This window comes from Drosophila suzukii, chromosome Y (assembly GCF_043229965.1).
Source record: "Drosophila suzukii chromosome Y, CBGP_Dsuzu_IsoJpt1.0, whole genome shotgun sequence".
In the NCBI taxonomy this organism is placed as follows: domain Eukaryota; kingdom Metazoa; phylum Arthropoda; class Insecta; order Diptera; family Drosophilidae; genus Drosophila; species Drosophila suzukii.
Genome location: NC_092085.1, coordinates 8127949 through 8138797, shown reverse-complemented (window position 1 = coordinate 8138797; position 10849 = coordinate 8127949). Strand labels below are relative to the sequence as shown.

At 41.4% G+C, this 10849-nt stretch overlaps 1 protein-coding gene across 1 annotated transcript; it reads left to right on the top strand.

Moving 5' to 3' along the window:
* Positions 1–4215: 4215 nt before the first annotated feature.
* On the top strand, positions 4216–8396 carry LOC139353736 (uncharacterized). The gene is made up of 5 exons (XM_070998059.1): positions 4216–5965; positions 6063–6308; positions 6396–7403; positions 7504–7864; positions 7955–8396. The coding sequence occupies exons 1-5, from the start codon at positions 4216–4218 to the stop codon at positions 8394–8396; spliced, it is 3807 nt and encodes a 1268-aa protein (XP_070854160.1).
* The last annotated feature ends 2453 nt before the right edge of the window (positions 8397–10849 follow it).

Here is a 10849-nt window from a genome sequence, read left to right as displayed (position 1 = left end):
GCCTTGGGCCTTCGCTAAACACTGAGTCTTTGGTTACGTCATAGGTATCATTCAATTTCACCCTTACAATACGGTATGGGCCGAGATACTTAGCCTTTAACTTTAGGCCTGGACCAAGCTGAGTCCTTTTAATAGCAACTAAGTCGCCGACTCTGTACTTTGAAGCTGGACTTCGTCGTAGTATCTTCTTTTATTTTCCTCCTGGACTTTAAGAATTTGTTGCTTGCCTTGTTTTCGAAGTTCATCCCGATCGTCGTTGAAGAGCCGAATCATTTCTGCTTCTAACATTTGCTGGATCTGTGTATCGGCTTTTAGACGCATCTTGGTTCCCGTCAGTAACTCAAAAGGCGTTGTTTTCGTGCTTCTGCAAAATGTTGAGCTGATGACCTGTTGTACGCTGCTGACAAACTTAAACCATTGTCGTGGATCATCTATTGAGAGTTTTGAAAGAACAGCAATTATCGTTGTATTAAGCCTCTCGACCTGACCGTTGGCCCGTGGAAGGCCCGTTGTGATAAGATGATGCTTAATACCTTCGCGGTTGCAGTACAGTTGAAAGTCTTCTGACGTGAACGCAGATCCTCTATCAGAAATGATGTGACTAGGATTGCCGAAGATTTTGCTTTGCTCGTTAAGTCTCGATACAGCATCTTTGGTAGAGTTCGTCTTGGTCGGATAGAGCCAACAAAATTTGGTGCAACTATCGATTACTGCTAGTATGTGCCTATACTGTTTGTGAGTAGATTCCAAAGGGCCAAGAAAATCGATGTGATACGTCGGCAGCGGCTTTTCGTCTTTGCTGAGTGGATGAAGTTCGCCCTCTTGCTTTCCTTGCTTACGGTTGCTGACAATAAAAGGTATGCAGCAGCTTATAGACTTCAGAATTTTCTCCTCCAGCTTTGGTATGTAGAATTCTTTTCCAATAATCTCTTTACATTTCTTGACGGAGAAGTGACCATGCTCATGTGCCTCATGAACTATAAGTTCACAGTCGTCAACTACTTTGTGTAGGAGCCTCGATTTGAAGAAGTAATTGTTATGGGTTGCCTTATTTGTCAGAAAGTCTATGATAGCTTTTAGTTGGTCGTCTTGAGCCTGAATGTTTTTGATTCTACTATGCAATGAAGCCTCAGGCTCAGGGCGTCAGCGTGGCGAATTCGTGTGCCACCTCGGAGTTTGACGACGTATTCGAACTCTTGCAACTGGAGGATCCAGCGGGCTATTCGTGAGCACAAGTCTTTCTTTTCTACGGTTTTGGCTAGAGCATTACAATCTGTTACGAGTCGAAACCGCAAACCCAGTAAGTAGACCCTGAACTTTTTAAAGGCTTCCACTATAGCTAAGATTTCGAGCTCGTAGCTTGTGAACTTCCTTTCAGCATCGGTCGTTTTTTTGCTCATGTAATATACCGGATGACATTATGTATATTATTATGTCGTCGACGTATGGTATGGCTACACCTTTACAAGTCAGGTCTCTGAAGATAGCATTTACATGTCGCTGAAATACGCTCGGCGAATTGGAAAGCCCGAAAGGAACCCGAAGAAACTGGAATTGTCCATTGTGTGTGACGAAAGACGTATACTTTCGGCTCCCTTCTTCTATCGAGCTAAAAATACGCGCGTCCTGCAATCTGTCAAGTTGATCCTCGATCAAAGGAAGTGTAAAATGGTCTCTGATAATGACTTTGTTGATTCGTCTGTAATCGATGCATAAGCGATGAGATCCGTCACGTTTGTTAACAAGTACGACTGGGCTGCTGTATTCTGACTCTGAGGTTTCAATTACACCGTCTTTCAGCCACTGTTCGCTTTGTTTATCTATGATGCATCGCTCAGAATTCGAAAATCTGTGAGGTCGTGAATGTATCATTGGATTTGAATGTTTGTGGATTTTGTGCTTACCGCTTGATAGTTTTGGACAACATTGTGTACTACCTCTTTAGCTTTCGCGCTTGCTCCTGGTTCGATGTCTGTTACTATTTGGTTGCAATCTTCAGTATCAATTTCATAAATCGAACTGATATCTGCCTCGTCACTGGTAGGTTTGGTTACTTTCACGCCCTCACTGGATATTGTCAATTGAGCTTGTTTGCAAAATTCTTCACCAAGAACCATTCCTTGTCCAGGAATTGCGACTCCACCACCAGAAACTTTGTTGCGAAATGTTCACCATCAATTGTTATTTTATGTTGAAAGGAGCCCGACGGTTTGATCTTGTTTTGGTCTGATTTTCCGAACCCGATGAGATAGATATTACACTCACTTAGCTTTGGCTTGTTAAGATTTTTAAACGTGGTATCGGTAACCAAATTGTTTTTGCTTCCGGTGTCGATTAGAACGGTGAATTTAATGTTATTCGCCTCCACTGTTATGCACATAAACGCGTGAGCAGATGACACCTTACACATGTTGGTTGCTTCCACTTTTTCACATAAACCCTTTTCTGGGCATTCTTTTGCGATGTGCCCGAAATTGTTACACTGAAAACACTTTCTTCCTTTTGTTTTGTTTTCGCAATTCGCGGATGTGTGACCTTTTGCCCCGCAATTGTAACATTTCAGGTCCCTGCTAGCATTTCTGTTAGGCACTGCTTGGTTTTTATAATCACTTTTTGCCTCCGAATGGTTCGCCTTTGAATACATGACTTGGTTTTTATTCTCACTTTTTGATTTTCCGCGGATTACTTTGTAGCATTTTAGTTTGTCCTTAAACTCGATCAGACTTTTTGCGTTATAGAGTACAAGTTTATTAGCACAGGTATCGTCAATTCCATCGATTACATATTGGATTAAGGAACTGCTTTCTATATTTCCTCAAGAGCTAGTTCTTTCATTTGTAAAAAAATCCTCCTGCAGATTTTCACCTTTTCTCATTTTTCTGTCAGCCATTAATTTGTGTAATTGAGCACTGTTTGTCGCGGTTTTGAACTCGGCTAATAAGGCTTGCTTTAGTTTTACCCAACTCGTTAATTCGCGCTCACTATTCGCAAACATTTTTGCAAGGCCTTGTAGCGATCGCTTGGCAAAAATGAATTTTTGTAAATCGTTCCAAGACATTATAGTAGCCATGTCCTCAAATTCCTTGACCCACACTTCGACCGACAAATTGTCTTCGCCACTGAATGCTCGGACTGAGTCTTCTATGTCACGAAAGTTTAAAAAGAACCTCGGTATTTCTGACAAACTGCTTGCCGTTTCGCGGTCGTTTTTGGCACCGTTGCTGCTTGGAATGCTTATGGCGTCTGCTTTATTCCCGTCGCTTTCGTCGTCAGATTCATCACCTTCGCTTTCGTCCTTATCGTTTTCATTAAAATCCGCGTCCTTCAGCAAGGAATCTTTTTCAAGTTGTAAAATATGTGTTTTGTTAGGTCGTCTTTGTTATGGGGGAGTTTGAGCACGTTACAAACTATGGCCGGATCCATATCAAACAAATGGTCACCGACATAGTTTACTTTTTTGGAATAAAGACTGTTTGATTCGTTATATTCGTAGCCTTGAAACTCGCGCAATCGTTTTCTATTGTTTCTATCTCCCTCTTCTTCAAAAACGAACTTGTGCAAAAGGAGAATATTTTGCTTCTTTTCGTCACGAAGCATTGCGCTAATACCTTCAAAATCCTCAATTTCGGCATCTTACACTCTCACGTACACTCCCGGATATTCGAAATTACATATGTATGTATTCGCATGCTGCGTTTTTTTTTTGTGTTATCCGGATCGACAAAATTTCTGAATTTTAAGTTTTGCGGAGTGAACTGTTTTGCTGATGAATTTTTCCGCTCTTTCTTTCACTTTCTTTCTCACACTATTCGGTTTTATTGGTTGAGCCCCCAAGTTATGTGGGACTGGGTTGTGAAATTACTTTCCAAATAACCTGAACGCGATCCCACTTATTTTATTACATTTATTAAATTTATTATAGGTTAATTAAAATGAGTTTGTTGATGAACGCATTGCAGCCGTTATTTCATTTTGAATCTTATTCTCTTTGGTATATGAAATACTAACTTTCGCCTTTTTAATGTATTTTGGTGCTGCGTCACACTTTAGAGATTTTTTAGGACTTAGTGTTAAGACTACAACGGAAAGCATCGGACATACAAGAAATGTGACAAATTTAATCATTGAAATCATTTTGAAGGCAGCTAGAAGTCGTGCGAAGGCAAGCATTACGCGTTTGCTAACGGCGTCTCAAGATCCACGTGCGGGATCAAAATGGATGAAATACAAGTTTCATTGGAAAGGCTCAACATCATCTGGAAAGAATTCGAGTCCATCAGCGACCAAATGGTCCTTTTTGACGAAGAGGAAGGGTACGTCGATCCAGCCATCGACAACGAAAGGTACGAGGACAAGTACTTACAAGCAAGCACATTATTTCGCAACCTCATACGCACCTGTGAAGAAGCTCAGGAGAATGAAAGAGAAGGCAACAACTTCAGACACTCTGGCAACCCTGATGCGGCCGCACCAATGGCATCAGGAGTGGGAAACGAAAACCTAGTTCGTTTTCTGGAACAACAGCAGCAGCTCAACGAGCGTTTCGCTGAGCACCAAGCAATGCTTTTAAGGGCAACCTCGGCAGCAAATGTAATGCATAATGAACTGCCAAAAATCCATATCAAGCTGTTCACTGGCGACTACAAGGAGTGGCCAGCCTTTAAAAACATCTTCGAGAGTACGATCCATAGCAAGCAGCATTTGACAGCAATACAAAAGTTGCACTACTTGAAAACGTACATCACTGGCGAAGCAGCTGACTTGATTCGACATATGCCAATAACGGATGCAGCTTACGAGGCTGCTTGGACTTGCCTAATTGATCGGTACAATAGACAACGTCACATTGTTAACACTCTGCTGGAGACATTTATTAACTTACCTTCGACCGCCAGAGCAGATGTAACGGTTCTGCGAAAGGTGACGGACGGAGCCACCGAAATTGTACGCGGCCTGGATGCAGCAGGGCAAACTAATAGGGACTGCTGGATTATACACTTCATCCTAGCCAAGATCGACGCGGAAACCCGTCGCAAGTGGATCGCCATTTCGACCATATTTGAATGGGTCATCACATCTATCGTTACTACCGACTGTTCACCTACAACAACAATGCACACGGCTATTGACATTTACGAATCGCTAAGACGCTTTTGGGAGCTGGAGGATGTCAACCAGGAATTCCATGGGAAACCGGAGGACGATGAAGTTGAGCAGCACTTTGTGAAGACGCACACTCGGGACTCTAAGGGGCGTTACATCGTCGAACTTCCGTTCAAAACCTCCATGGAACAGTTTTCGGATACTTTACAGGGAGCGCTAACAAGATTCAGGTGTGTAGAGCGCCGCCTAAAGAAAGACCCCATTCTGCATTCACAGTACGTGCAATTTATGCGTGAGTATCTTCAATTGGGCCACATGCGAGAACTATCGGCAGAAGACATTGACAAAAAGCCGAGCTTTTACTTGCCACATCATCCTGTAATTACCCAAAAATTACGCGTCGTATTTGACGGCCCATTCAAGGACACATATGGACGGTCCTTAAACGAAGCTCTGCACATTGGACCCAGCATTCTACGAAACCTTTTCTCGATTTGCATGCGTTTCAGAATGTTCAAGTTCGTCGTCTCAGCAGATATTGTCAAAATGTATCGACAAATCTGGGTGGCTGCCAACCATTGTGGCTATCAGCGTATAGTTTGGAGAGAAGATGAAACGACTCCTATTAAACACTATGAACTATCCACGGTAACATACGGCACATCCTGCGCACCATTTTTGGCAGTGAGGGTCCTGGATCAGTTAGCCCACGACCATCAACACGATTTTCCTACCGCTGCAAAAATCTTGAAGGAGCAGTTTTATGTGGACGACGTACTGACCGGAGCACATACCGAGGATGAGCTCATTCGCAATCAAAATGAGTTGATCCAGTTGATGAAATGTGCAGGCATGGAACTTGGTAAATGGGTTTCCAATCAAAAATCAACCAAAATCACTTGTCGCTGACAGATCTCTCGCTACAACCGGAGTACAAGGCAAAGGATCCAATTCTACAGCAAAGGTTCTTGGCGTTCATTGGGATCCAGAAGAGGATATGTTATCTTACAAGGTTTGCCTCACAACAAATCCGCACAACACCAAACGCCAAGTGCTGTCAGATGTGGCACGCATCTTTGACCCGCTGTGTATTCTGTCACCAGTGGTAGTGCAGTTTAAGATTCTGTTCCAAGAATTGTGGCTACTCGATCTCGGCTGGGACACGGAGTTTCCTCCGAAAATTGCGGACTGGTGGAATAAATGCCGTGACGACCTACACATCCTTCGTGACCTACGCCTGCCACAGTTTGTCCAAAACAATGAAGATCACATATAACTGCATGGATTTTCAGATGCCTCCATCAAGGCATATTCCGCAGTCATCTATAGCAGAGTGATGCGAGCAGATGGCACCGTATCTGTTTCACTCATAGCAGGAAAAACCAGAGTTGCTCCGCTGAAGCAGCAGTCTCTACCGCGTCTCGAACTGTGTGGCGCTTTGCTACTAAGCCGACTGTTCTTATCAGTCAAGGCTGCACTACAACACAACGACATTGAAGTACATGCATGGTGCGACTCAACCATAGTCTTGGCCTGGCTTTCACATCCTCCAACGAAGCTTAAAACATTTGTAGCCAATAGAACCTCAGAAATACTCGAAGCCTTACCGCGCAATGCATGGCATCATGTAAACACAAAGGAGAATCCGGCGGACTGCGCCACACGAGGAATGCTTGCTTCAGACCTTCTCCATTTTGACTTATGGTGGATGGGACCTTCATGGCTGCAAGATCCAGAAATGCTTGCGGTAAAGTTGACCTCTAAAAAGTTCTGTTCTTCCCTTTTAGAAAACCATGGAAAAGAGGAAGTGAAGACCACCGCATTAACCGCACAGGAAACCTCCTCATTGTCACCAATCGAAGCTTTGACTCAACGCGTCTCGTCCTGGACAAAGCTGGTACGCGTTGTAGCTTACGCCCTTCGCTTCATCCAAAAGACCAAGGCCACTAAATCTGCAACGCTGGCAAATGGAAAGATGCTCACCTTTGAGGAGATTCAGGCTGCTCGCATTCTTTGCCTGCAGGAGGCTCAGAAATGTTTCATAGAAGACCGCAAACTACTGACGGAAAACGAGCCACTTCACAGCCGCTCCCAGTTGGTGAAGCTCTCGCCGATTATCTGCAAGGATGGCCTTCTTCGAGTTGGTGGACGACTGGACAACTCACAATTACCAGCTGATGTAAAACACCCTATACTGCTTCCGAAGTCGAACCGCATCACAAAAATGATTTTGGAACACGAGCATACGACAAATCTTCATCCAGGAGTTTCTGCACTTTTTGTAATTGTTCGTGGTGTTGGTGCGCGCAACCTGATAACGTAAACCAACGTAAACTCACGGAGCTCCAATTCATGGCCGATCTACCAGGCATCCGTATAACAGAAGCTTTACCCTTCCAGCACTCAGGCTGTGGCTATGCTGGTCCATTTATACTGAAGGAAAGGAAAAAGCCCGAAAAACTAAGGGCTACATATGCCTCTTTGTTTGCCTTGTAACATCAGCCATACATTTGGAACTGGCCACCGATCTTAGCACAGACACATTCCTGGCATGTCTTCGGCGTTTCATGTCCCTTCGAGGAAAATGCTCACAAATCTTCAGCGACAACGGGACGAATTTTGTTAGTGCCAAACGGGCATTAGATGAGATGCAGCAACTTTTCTCTTCGCAGGAGCATCAACGCAATCTAGCACAATCGCTGGCCGATGATGGAATCAAATGGAGTTTTATCCCTCCCCATTCGCCACATTGGGGAGGAAAGTGGGAGTCATCAGTGTTAAATTGCATCTGCGTCGAGTTGTGGGAAAAACTGTTCTAACATTTGAACAAATGCAAACTCTGATCGCTCAGATCAGTGCACACACCTGACACTGACCTAACCTACTTGTCTCCGGCCCACTTTTTAATTGGACGCTCATTTACAACTGTTCCAGAGGGAGATCTGACTAATCTACCGATCAATCGTCTGGACTATTGGCAGCACTTGCAATCGATGTATCAAGGGTTTTGGGAACGCTGGCACCAAGAGTATTTGACTTCCCTACAGCAACGTCAAAAGTGGAGCAACAAGGAACGCAACATCGCAGTAGACAATATAGTCCTCGTCAAGGACTCAAATCTCCCTCCAGCAGCTTGGATACTAGCCCGTGTAGTGGAAGCTCATCCTGGACCAGATGGACTTGTAAGCGCTGTAAAACTTAAGACGTCTACTGGAGAGATGACCCGACCCATCACCAAGTTAGCTGTACTGCCTAATTCTGAAACATTGTTTCAGGGCGGCCCGGGATGTTGATGAACGCATTGCAGCCGTTATTTAATTTTGAATCTTATTCTCTTTGGTATATGAAATACTAACTTTCGCCTTTTTAATGTATTTTGGTGCTGCGTCACACTTTAGAGATTTTTTAGGACTTAGTGTTAAGAAATGTGACAAATTTAATCATTGAAATACAGTCCACTCAAATTGGGAAATAAAACGTTTTTATTCTTCATCAGAGTTTTTGTATTATAAATTGGTTTTATTATGTTTGTCTTCTCTTTCCACCCAATGCGTCGTATTTCACGTCTTCTCCGTTCGTCTCGCGAATTCTTTCTGCTTTTTTCGTCTTTTAGTTTGCCAGGCCTGCCGCGTCGTTTTGTTCTTCATTTCTTCTTTACCACCAGCTGCTCTAGGTTGCCAGACCAATCCCACATAGTTTTTCCAAAAGTGGTAGAACTAATGTTTCAATTCAATTTCAATGCAATGGTTTTTGAAAAATCAGGAGAAAGGCTAAAAAAATCTAAATAACAAAAGCTTTAAGTCATAACTTTAAAACGGTGGTATTTAGAATAATCGTGCTTAAAAGGCGTACATAGTAAAAGGCTACAAAAAGTCTAAACAAAAACAACTTTGGACCATAATTTTTAAATGGTGGTAATTAGGCAAATCGTGTTTAATAAGCGTCCATAGTAATTCGAAATTCCTTTCTGTTGGAAATAAAGTCCTTCTCCCGATTCCTTAATTAATTTAGTACGCAATTTTAGTTTTTAGTTCAAAGTTTTTCTGTTCAATAGACGCTTCTTTTATACCACAACTTGTCCGTTCTAAAGCCAAAGTCAAAGAGAGAGAAGACAAGCCACTTTCAGTGTGACCAGTCCTTCGTTGTTGAACAATCTTTTGCGTATAGAAAAAAGCGAAGATGGTATTTTTTCCACACACCTCCTCAAAAGATATGTTGAACAATTTAAAATTAAATTAGTATTACAATAATATTCTTATTTGGACAGTTGTGTTTTCTGGGAACAATAATAATGATCCATATTCATCTAGAAATAGTTTTGTTAAGATCAAATCAAACTAGTTCTAGGATTAAGGGAAACCCAGTAAAACCTTAATCAAATAATTCGTTAATAACAAAAAAAATTCAAATTTCATTTGACAAATTAAATGTTTCTTAGCTTCTAGCTAATAAATACACTAAAATTCACAATTTTAGTTAAATTAAATTATCAGTTCATCTTTTTCTTTAAGTTAAGTTCTAAATTAAATATCAGTTTCAATAGTTACCTTTTTTTTTTTTTTGGTTTATAGTGTATAGTATAGAGTTTTAGTTCTTAAGACCCATCTCGTTTCTTAGTGTCAAGAATCTTGCAGCGGGCAACGGCTTCGTGAGGACATCAGCAACATGGTGTTCTGTGGGAATATACTCTAAGATAATTAATTTATTTTCAATTTGCTCTCTTGAGAAATGGTACTTTATATCAATGTGTTTGGATCGTATGTGGCATGTAGGATTATTAGCTATGCTTTTGCAGCCTTGGTTATCTTCTAATATTTTGATTGGTTTATTTAATTCAAATTGTATACTAGAGACTAACGATTTTAACCATAAAGCTTCCCTTACTGCTTCAAATAAACCCATATATTCCGCTTCAGTCGAAGAAGCAGCCACTGAATTTTGCTTCCTCGTATTCCAGCAGATCACATTAGAGTCAAACATTTTAAATATAAAACCTGTTGTACTCTTTCTGTCAGATTCACTTTCTGCCCAGTCAGAGTCAACATACCCAATAATTGTGTCGCTAGAATTTTCATTTTTGATAAAAGTTAATTTCAGATCCACAGTACCCTTTAAATATCTCAAGACTCTTTTTAAACTTTGCCATAATTCTGAATTGTTTTTGTTTGTATATCTACTAAGTATACTTTTTGCTGTACTTAGATCAGGACGCGTACAAAACATTAGATACATCAAACACCCAATCAGATTTCGGCACGGCGCATTACATTCTTCGTATGAGTTTAAAGCTTCATAATTTAGCTTGGTTGGAAGTGGTGTACTGACTGCATGACATTCGTCCATATTAAATTTTTTTTAAATACTGTTAATGTATGCTGATTGACTAAGATATAAATAACCATCTTTTCTTTCTACTTTTATTCCAATAAAGTGTCTGATTTCACATAAATCTGTCATCCTGAATTTACTCATTAGGAATGTTTTAAGATTTTTCATTGTGTCAATGCTCTTTGTTGCAATTACAAGATCATCTACGTATAAAAGCACATAGATATTTTTTAAGATATCCCCTTGGTCTAGTAGATAGATACATCTATCCACTGCCGAATTAATAAAACCGATGCTCTTTAAAACATTTTCAAATGTTTCGAACCAACATCGTGCCGCTTGAGTTACCCCATAAATAGACTTGTTCAATTTACAGAATTTACCATCCTCATATGGTCAGCCCTCCGGAATCTTCATA

Bases quoted from the DNA above. Each gene is read 5' to 3' on its own strand.
- LOC139353736 (XM_070998059.1), top strand. From the start codon at position 4,216: ATGGATGAAATACAAGTTTCATTGGAAAGGCTCAACATCATCTGGAAA. The intron at 5,966-6,062 runs GTAAATGGGTTT...CCAATTCTACAG, and splicing joins ATGTGCAGGCATGGAACTTG to CAAAGGTTCTTGGCGTTCAT. The intron at 6,309-6,395 runs GTGACGACCTAC...ATGGATTTTCAG, and splicing joins GGACTGGTGGAATAAATGCC to ATGCCTCCATCAAGGCATAT.